General features: G+C 37.7%; 1 protein-coding gene across 1 annotated transcript; it reads left to right on the top strand.

Moving 5' to 3' along the window:
- Window positions 1-2,900: 2,900 nt before the first annotated feature.
- On the top strand, window positions 2,901-8,788 carry LOC115690135 (serine/threonine-protein kinase SRK2I). Its single transcript, XM_030616391.2, has 9 exons — window positions 2,901-3,492; window positions 4,274-4,348; window positions 4,423-4,524; window positions 4,622-4,675; window positions 4,780-4,872; window positions 6,369-6,461; window positions 7,840-7,944; window positions 8,028-8,126; window positions 8,331-8,788. Exons 1-9 carry the CDS (start codon window positions 3,316-3,318, stop codon window positions 8,622-8,624), a joined length of 1,092 nt encoding a protein of 363 aa, XP_030472251.1. The 5' UTR covers window positions 2,901-3,315; the 3' UTR covers window positions 8,625-8,788.
- Window positions 8,789-9,781: the final 993 nt, after the last annotated feature.

Here is a 9,781-nt window from a genome sequence, read left to right as displayed (position 1 = left end):
AAAATCTGACCAAAAAAAAAAAAACTTAACCAAAAAAAAAATTAAGGAGTTCATTAAGCAACTCCTAATTTTTAAACGTGATGTCACTGGACTAATTAAGTACTCTATTTGGGATCCAATCAAATAAAAATTAAAATATTTAATAGAAAATATTTCGAATTTCAAGATATTAATTAAACTTAATGCGATAATAGACAATGCGTTGATATAATTCGAAATTTCCTCAATTGGTTGTTAAAAAAATTTCTATGGAAAACAAAATTTTAAAATTAGATTATACACAAATTGTCTCTGTCTTCACATTTTTCATTCTCATAGGCATTAATTACTAGTCTTATACCCACAGAATAGTCCAAATGACCAAATTAGTAACTGAAAATATTAGTTAGAAGTCCTTGTCTTTTTCCACATTATTATCAGGGGGCTGTTTACTTTTATTAATAAACGAAAAACTTTTCAAACCCCCAAAGAATCCCTTTATTTAAAAAATAAATCAATCTACTTATCAAAATAACTTATTTTTTTAAATATGAAAAAATTTCCGATTTTTCAAGGGATCCAAAAGATGCACCAAAGTTTACTTAATGGATAAGATGACTCCTTTTCAAGATCTTATCCATGAAAGATGATACCAAAACGTGGCTATCTTTTTTTATTTTTTATTTTTTCTTTTGTGTTTCTTAACGATCGAAGGCAAAGGATTGCTTGTATCTCTTAAAAGGATAACTTTTTCTGTCTTGTTTTGCCACTCATTTTTTATCATTAGTTTTTGAATTTGTGATCTTTAGATCGCAATATTCTTCATAAAATTTCACTCCATTTTTCTTGGACTATAACTGTGGGTAGCCGGCCTTTTTAGTTTTCGAAAGATTTTCATTTTTGATAGAAAGCACAAACGGAGTTCTTTTGGCTTAAAATCCAGCATGGACTTAAAAAATGAGTTGATTTTTCTAGTCTTTTCAATTAAGGGTCATTTGTTTTACAAACAGAGAAAACATATTAGTCCCACCCGAAATTACCAGAGTTGCTTATTCGAGTAAAATTTAGGTGTCAGTCATTTTGTCCCTTAAGTAAATGCCAATGCATCCTTTCGGGCCATCGGAAAAGTAATGATATTTTTTGTCCATTGTGTACATATATATTCATGCTTTTCTTTTTTCGACAATTCATTGGGAGTGTTACACGAGAAAACATTTTCAAAGCCTCTGAAAAGAATTATAAAAACGATTTCCAAGTTCGAGATCTGAATAAAAGAACAGGTCGACCATCTTACTTCTTTTCTGAATTTTTTTTTATGTATCTAACTTTCCCAATTTTGGACCCATATCTACTACAGTTTCAAAGCAATTTAACATTCCCCGATTTTTTCATTTTCCCTAGTAAAATAATAATACCCCGTCGATTTTCTTTTCATATATTTCTTTAATTACGGCCTTCAATATCTTTTTCACTTTCCCAGTCAAATTCTTCCTAACAAATGGGGAATTCGTGGTAATTCGGGTTTTACCGTTATCGGTGGCAAAGGTGTAAATTGACAGGTGGGGTCACGCTGGGGACGCTCCTTTTTAGTTCATTGGGCCGTACAGCTTGGGGAAAGTCAGAAGCTTTCCCTTGGTCCGAAGGCTCTGCCCCTGATTGGTCAAACGCCTCCACCAAACATCTGATTTTACGAAATTGCCCTTCCAGACAATCTCGACCGTCGGTGAAAATACGGTGGATAGACATATCCTGTGAATAATATAAACATACTATCAACCACCCTGCTAAAATTGTTTTTGAATTCGTATTTTAAATGGAGATTTAAGATGCATTTATTTTGTGGAAAGTTCCGTGATAGAAGCAAATTTATTTTTTTGTGGAAATTATTTTTAAGGAAAATTATTAGTTTTCATTTGTTGGGAGTTTTAGAGGGAAAGTGATTTTCTTTTTGTTAGAATGGGAAGTCGTTTACTCCTTAATTTAAGCTTGTTGTTTTTCAGTTCATGAAAAATGTTTTCTTACAAATTAATAGTTTTTTTGTCATTTAAATATGGGAAAGTAGAAAAGAATTTCTAATAAACGGTTTGAGCTTAGTATGAGATTGGCCTGTTTATTAGATTAAGCCTATGTTATATTCTTTAATCTAACATGGATGGTCAAAGAGAATTTGCATGTAAATGAAAATCAAAATGTGGTTATGAGAAGCAAAAAGAGATTACTCTTCTTTGAACACGCTCAATAAGTGCATCGTTGATGAAGGGGCGCCGGAACTTAAATGACTTTGAGGTTTAATTGATATTTATTATGACTACATATAAGAAAGAGCACCACGTAATAAATCAGTAACTTAGTGTTATCGGAATAAATGTATTTTGGAATCTTATTTTATTTAGTTTCCTATTTTTTTAAAGACAATAAGATTTAATTATTTTACTAACGTTTCACTTAAAAAACGAGAAGCATATGTTTCTCATCTAATCAATAATCTGGTGGAGTAACTAAAGATAGTCTTTAATAAACTTGTACATAAAAATAAAATACTCGAGGAAAAGAAAAGAAACACATGAAAATGACGTAGACATTCAACACAAAATTCAAGAAATTTGGCTCGACTGATCCTTTAAATTTGAGCGGTCAAATTATGTAAGTTGACTCAGAAAATATCGAATTGTACTTACCTCGACCATTGCGATTATCAATAGCATCTAGTTGATCACCCCAAATATATAGTTTTTTTTTTTTTGGTCAGACCCAAGTATACAATTGGCAAATTAAAATAATACCCCCCGTCATGTTCTTATACCAAACTCCCCTTGTTATTTTGTTAAGAGTGGGTAGTTGCACGCGCAAATCACGATAACTCACCGAAACCATCCCCGCCGGGGGGCATTCTCGTCATTCCCCCTCGCAACCATAGCTTAGTTCGACAAATACGACAAGACACAACCGACCAGATCAGAACAGAATCGGAAGCGCATTGTCGGTTTGCCCCACGCCGCCGATAAAAACGACGCCGCTTCTGTCCGTCTCCTCCTCCTCCTCCTCTCTCTGCAAGCGCCATCGCCACGCCCGAGAAGCTCGCGCGACTTTCCACTGTTTCCAGTTCACTCGAGCTCGCACGGCCCGCCCGGCACGCCTGAGCTCGAGGCCTCGAGTCGAAACTCGGTTGCGAATCGATCGCAGTGAAGTGGGTCGTCGTCCATCGATCCTCGCTCTCGCCGGCGCACCGCCGCCGCCGCCGCCGTCCATTTCTTCGCCGCCTGACCGGCTATGCGGTGAATTGTTCGGTTTTGTGAATTGGGTTTGGTTTGGTTAGGGCAAAGTCCCCTGCGGACGATGGAGCGGGCCATGCTGATGGTCGGACCGGGCATGGACATGCCGATCGTTCACGACAGCGACAGGTACGACTTCGTGCGGGACATAGGCTCGGGGAACTTCGGGATTGCTCGGCTCATGAGGGATAAGGTCACGCAGGAGCTCGTCGCTGTCAAGTATATTGAGAGAGGCGACAAGGTTAGTCGGTTCCCGACTTTACATGTGTTCTTGTTCCCCCTCTTAGTAAAGGGTGATTGATTGGTTGATCAGTTAGTTTGTCTTTACTGAGAAAGACTGTAGGGTATTAATTGTGCTTTCCGTAGGTTGCCACGCAGTTTTGCGGAGTGCTCATGTTTTTAATGCATCGGAGATGATTTGAAAATTCATAGCCGGCTTTATTTGCTTGGAGTTGTTTCTGCTTATAGGAATACTGTTTGATCAGTTAGTTTCTTTTACCAGAAATGGCTAGTGTGTATTAGAAATGCCTCTATTTACATGGTTCATGGCGAAACTTTATTTGCAGATAATTATGAGGACTTCATGTTTTCTTGTCCCCTTTTTTCACGATCTCGGAAAAAGAGCTAGTGTTTTTAAGAAATTACCATTTAGAGGATGGGCACTGTGGATGGACTCCTTTTGTGCATGGGGGACAAGTAATGCTGGGGATTTCTCCAGATATTAATGCTCTACTTGAAAGTGTGAGAAACAGAACATTTCCAATTGACATATAAATGATATGTCTAAAGGAAGGATCTTGATAAGCAAAGAAGTGATTCGGTAATTAGAAGATTATGTCGAAAGGACAAATGGGGGAAAGAGAGCCATGTTAGTGCTGTTCTCCGATTTTCTTAATTGACAATTGACAAGTGCTTGTTGCGTCTGAGTCCCCTCTTCTGTGTCTATACATAATGGCAAGCACGATTATCGACTTCTGGTTTGCTAATATGTAGTTTTCTATGTCTACCTCCCGATGTTGCAGATAGATGAAAATGTTCAGAGAGAGATAATAAACCACAGGTCTCTGAGGCATCCAAACATTGTTAGATTCAAAGAGGTTAGCTTCACTTTGTTAGTTCCGGACCTTATCTCAGTTTAAGTGAATAAATGACTGAATAATATCTCTTCCAGGTCATTTTAACACCTACGCATCTAGCAATTGTGATGGAATATGCAGCTGGTGGAGAGCTTTTTGAGCGAATATGCAATGCTGGGCGATTTAGTGAAGATGAGGTTCTTTAGCTTTCCTTTCGCATGATGCACTTTTTATTTTAGTCTCCAATTTCTCGGATAGCTCTCATCTGGATGTTTTGTTGCCTTTCTGGTGCAGGCTCGCTTCTTTTTTCAACAGCTCATATCTGGTGTTAGCTACTGTCATGCTATGGTAACTAAATACTATTGTACATGTTATGGAGTTTAGTAATTTTGTGATCTGGTCAACATGTATTTGATAGTAATTGGCATTCCAATGTTTTGTTCTTGATGAAGCAAGTATGCCATCGTGATCTAAAATTGGAAAATACTTTGTTGGATGGAAGTCAGGCCCCTCGACTGAAGATATGCGACTTTGGGTACTCGAAGGTACGTGTGGGTACCTTTTTTTTCTTTCTCTTTCCTAAGTCTGTGCTTTGTAATTGCCACTGGACCAATGGTGTCGATCGAGTAGAATTTCTGCTTTGGTTTTGATTGCTGTACAAATGATATGGCAACTCGAAACGAACCTGTCAGTTGTGGCTATGGCTAGCACTTTAGGAGGCAAAGATCTTACTATTAAATTGTTATGCTCTTTCTAACAGTGCCGGTTTTGGTGCTTTAGAGTTAGAGGGTACACTGCCTGACTTGTAAAATATGGCGAAATTCCTCAATTCGCATATACTTTGATTCAAATCTACATTTATAATTTATACGTTTTATCTGGCCATCTTTGTTTGGTTGAGGCTGACGGAGCTTGTATATTATCATGGCAAGAGATCAGTATGTTATGTTCATAACCGTATTGTCAAATTGCAATATCGATTTTGAATCAAAATCTCGATCGGTGATTTGTGAATTGAGAGTAGGCTTTTTTTTTTTTGGTCAGAAAAATTGAGAGTAGACTTGAATAGTAAGATTCAGCAGTGTTCTTCACGATAGAGACATACTTAAATTAAGTAAAATCTATTGCAAAATAATAATTTCTGAGTAGGATTATGATCAAAGGCATAGATATCTTAATTTCAAGAATTTTAGTTAAAAGGTGTTGCAAAATAATAATTTTCGAATAGGATTATGATTAAAAGCTTAGATATCTTAATTTCATGTACATGTGATCATGCTATGGTTTCTACGTGCAAGTTATTACAGCACATTGTTTTTCTTTTAAATAGAAAAATAAAAAGTTTTATGTGCATTTCATTTGTAAATGGTTTTTGGATTATAAAATTTAGTTTCCGTTGTTGGGAAATTATTGGAGTATAATAAATATTGTGATGTCAGACAATCTACATTAGTCAATGAGTCTAAATACAATCAATTACATATTAATGGAACTGAGAAGTGTGTTCTGTGGCGCACTGATAAATTTGCCGGTGATTGAATGTTTTATAGGTGAGAGTGATTGTTACCTTTCAAGGCATATATAATTTAGTTTTCATTGTTGCAATATTGTCGGAGTATTTAATATTGTGAAGTCAGACAATCTACATTAGTCGATAAGTCTATATACAATTAATGGCGTACTGGTAGAACCGAGAAGTGCATTCTGTGGTGCACTAATTTCCCTGTGGTTGAGTATTTTGTAGGTGATTGATGGTTAAGTATCGTTTATGCCTTACAAACTAAATTGTAAGATACTAATGAATGATACATACATTTTGAAGTGTTGCATCTGTCACTTTGGCAGTGTTTAGGGGTCATCCATGAAAGTTAACTTTGTGTTATGGCATGCTCTGTGTTGTCTAGACTTGTTTCCATCCCCCCGTTGATGTGCGTTTCCTTGGATAAATGAATTTGGTGTAACCTACCTCAAATTGAATTTTACAGATAGTTCATATGATTTCATGGATTTTAAATGATCTCGTTTTTGTTACTCTTCTTAGTCCTCAGTGCTGCATTCGGAACCAAAATCAACTGTGGGAACTCCAGCGTACATTGCCCCAGAAGTCTTACAAAGGCGAGAATATGATGGCAAGGTACGACTAATTTCTTTTAAGAAATTCTGCTGAACAGCGTGGTTGTCATAATTGCATCAAGCATTAGTGTCCTGGAGATGATTGTAGTCTCTTGATCACAACAGTGCTATAAAAGTTGATCCATTGCTTTTGGGAGATACCCTGTAAAGGAAGCTCATCTCATTAGAAAGCATGGCCTTTCAACATGAATTTGACACAAAGCCATTGTCATGGTTGTTTTAAACTTCAGTTTTTAATCTTATTATTTTACGATTCTACGAACTATTTGAGAAACATTCCTGAATCCAGATTTTATTGGGAAGTCTGCAAGGAATAATTAAATTAGTCTGTTCTGAATGCAAAAAAATCCTTATTCACGAAACCCCTAATCCTAGATTTGGCTTAAGCTGACTTTGCTCCTCGTTGTTGTCAATGCTAATGCCTCCATTTTACTCAGTGCCTCCTCCGTCTCTACACCATTGTGACGTCCTCCTTTCTTGTGATAAATTAGAAGTGAAGTGCCTTTCAATTCGATCTTGTTGGCATGCAGTCCAGGCAATCTTCTTTGGCATTGCAGTCAATCAAGTTTTTTCTTCCAAAAATACGTATGTTTGGTGTCCCCGACGTCTGGTTGCAAGAGAGACAAGGTATCACAGAAATCTGACATAGGTCAATGCTTGGCTTGTTGGAGATTCGATTGCTTGTTGATATGCTTGCACTCAGAAGTAAAGTGGGTTGTCTTCTGCTTTCCCTTTTGTTGACAGATAGAGCTCTCGTCCCTAGTTCTCTACAATTGTGTCTCATGATCATTCATGCAAAGCTAAATGATTAAACTTGTGGCTGCTCTGTGGTATATTTGGGTTATTTTTGTTGGTTGCCAATTTTAGACATAAAATACTTTTACAGTCTTCATCCAATGCTTGCATTGAGCAGTGAAGGCTTAACGATGATTAGCCAGCCTGAGCGTAATTTGTTCATGGTTCTGCTATCACTGGAGCTTCAGATGTATTGGAACTGCTTCTCGGTCATGGGTCAAGGGAAGCTGGTATTTTGAGAACTTAGAGGGTCAGCTACATCGCTTATGAAGCAACAACTTTTTCTGTTTGTCTCTGATAGAAGGTCTTCGGGCAGGACAAGGGCCGATATTGAACAAATGTGAACATATTTCTTCTGCCTTCCAAATTTGAAAAGATTTCTCATATAGAGCGTGCTTTGCATTTTTTTCCCACTTCAATGGAATCTTCTAGGCTTTACAAGAAGTGGATACTTTTCTTTCCTCTATCAATATGAGTAGGTCTGTCTTCTAGTTTAATGCAAACTGCCATTAGTTTGTTTGACATGTTTTCCCTTTAGCTTGTATGTGTGCAAGGAGATGGTAGATGATCTATTACTTTATCAGATTGCAGATGTGTGGTCGTGTGGGGTGACCTTATATGTGATGCTAGTGGGTGCTTATCCCTTTGAGGATCCTGAAAAACCTAAAGACTTTCGGAAAACAATTCTGGTAATTCGGGGACCTTGTTTTCTTGTTGTTTTACTCTATATAATTATCTAATCTTTACACAATTTTCATTGTGGTTCATGCAGAGAGTTATTAATGTTCAGTATTCCATCCCAGAAAATGTCCAAATATCACTTGAGTGTCGGCATCTGATCTCTAGAATATTTGTTGCAGACCCTGCAGAGGTAATAGATGGAGAGTTCAATGTACCAGTCATTGTTTGGTAAATTTCAATATGTTGTGAAACATTTTAATCCTTTGGTGGGCTAGAATTTGCTTAATCTTTAATTTTTCCCCCACCTTTTGATGTGAAAAGTAGCTATATATTTCTGCCACTTTAATTGTGCCGCTCAATGTTGAGCCTGATATCTGATGTGTACGTGGTGCAGCGGATCTCTATCCCTGAGATAAAGAGCCATCCATGGTTCCTGAAGAATTTGCCTGCCGACCTCATAGATGAGAAGACAATGGGTAATCAATTTGAAGAGCCTGATCAACCAATGCAGAGTGACGAGACGATCATGCAGATAATTGCTGAGGCCACCATACCGGCAATGCCACCCCATGGTCTTAGCCAACTTGTCACTGATAGCCTGGACATGGATGATGATGACATGGATGACTTGGACTTTGAATCCGAGCTGGACATTGACAGCAGTGGTGAAATAATTTATGCATTATGATGAAAGATCCCTGTAGGCAGAAGTTCCGGATGATAGCGTAGTTTCTAAAAGTTAGTGCTTGTATCAACTATTTATAATAAGCCAAGAGAAGTATGTCTCCGCCTGTGTTAGATTAGGATAAATGCTGTGGAAAGAGTACATTATCTAAACCTCTTGTTTTGTGACATGGAGATTTACATGCCTCAGTCTCTCTAAGCTTTCGCCTGCTGTCATCGTCATCACCATAATCATCCCTCTCTCTCTCTCTCTCTCTCTCTCTCTCTCTCTCTGGCATTTGGTTTGTTGTCAGCAAATTGAAGAGAGAGTATTCTAACTACATCTTACATTGCTGTGGTCGTGAGCCTCCTCAAGTCGGGAACCTGTCTAGGTCTTGTTTCCTAGGTTGTGCTGGGTGTTCTTCAATCCTTTGAAAAAAGGACATGAAATAGTATACTATGACAGTGTCTAAATACATCGATCGAGGTAGTAACTTTCTAAGTAGAGACATTGATGATCAACTAAACCATAGAAAATACCATTATTACGCGATGTGGGTACAATTAGTTTGTTAATGTCAGTTTGGTCACTGAAGCAAGAGCATAGACCACCAGGTAAGGCATACTTCGATTAAACATTTCACAATGACATCACGCCAAGCTAGAAAGGGACCTTATCAGAGTATGCTAGTCAGGAAGTTGAATTTTGGTGCCTTTTGGCTAGAGGATACAAGTAAGTCTCAGAGGTTCAAGAAGAATGTTGAAGATGCTGCCCAAGGCGGTGTAAGTTCAAGCAGTTTTGATTGAAGATGGTGTTTTTTCTGAAATTTTGATCGTCTCACCACTCTGTAAAGTTCGGCACGGCCCATGTAACATGAATAAAGACCAAGTATAAAAAAGGACATTACGTTGTGGGAATGGAATTAGAAGAAGCAGCGTCCTTTTGAAAACATACGTTTACACGCGTTTTTCTTGGTTCTAGGTTCTTACCCAATATAGGTTGGGAAACTGAGACTCCATATCTCGAGAAAAGTTTCTCAATCAGGCAAGTAATCTAAGAATCTAAGGTAGCCTCTTCTTCAGACACTATCATCTGCAAGATATTGAGATTTGAGACTGTTCTTGAGAGGCCTCCACATGACGGGAATTTTTCTGTCACCGACCATCTTCCTTACATTCGTC

Source organism: Syzygium oleosum, unplaced genomic scaffold, assembly GCF_021117445.2.
Source record: "Syzygium oleosum isolate NSW1041296 unplaced genomic scaffold, Sole_v2.1 Sole_v2.08, whole genome shotgun sequence".
Taxonomy (NCBI): Eukaryota; Viridiplantae; Streptophyta; class Magnoliopsida; order Myrtales; family Myrtaceae; genus Syzygium; species Syzygium oleosum.
Note: the sequence above shows the minus strand (reverse complement) of the source record. Positions and strands in the feature narration are given on the sequence as shown.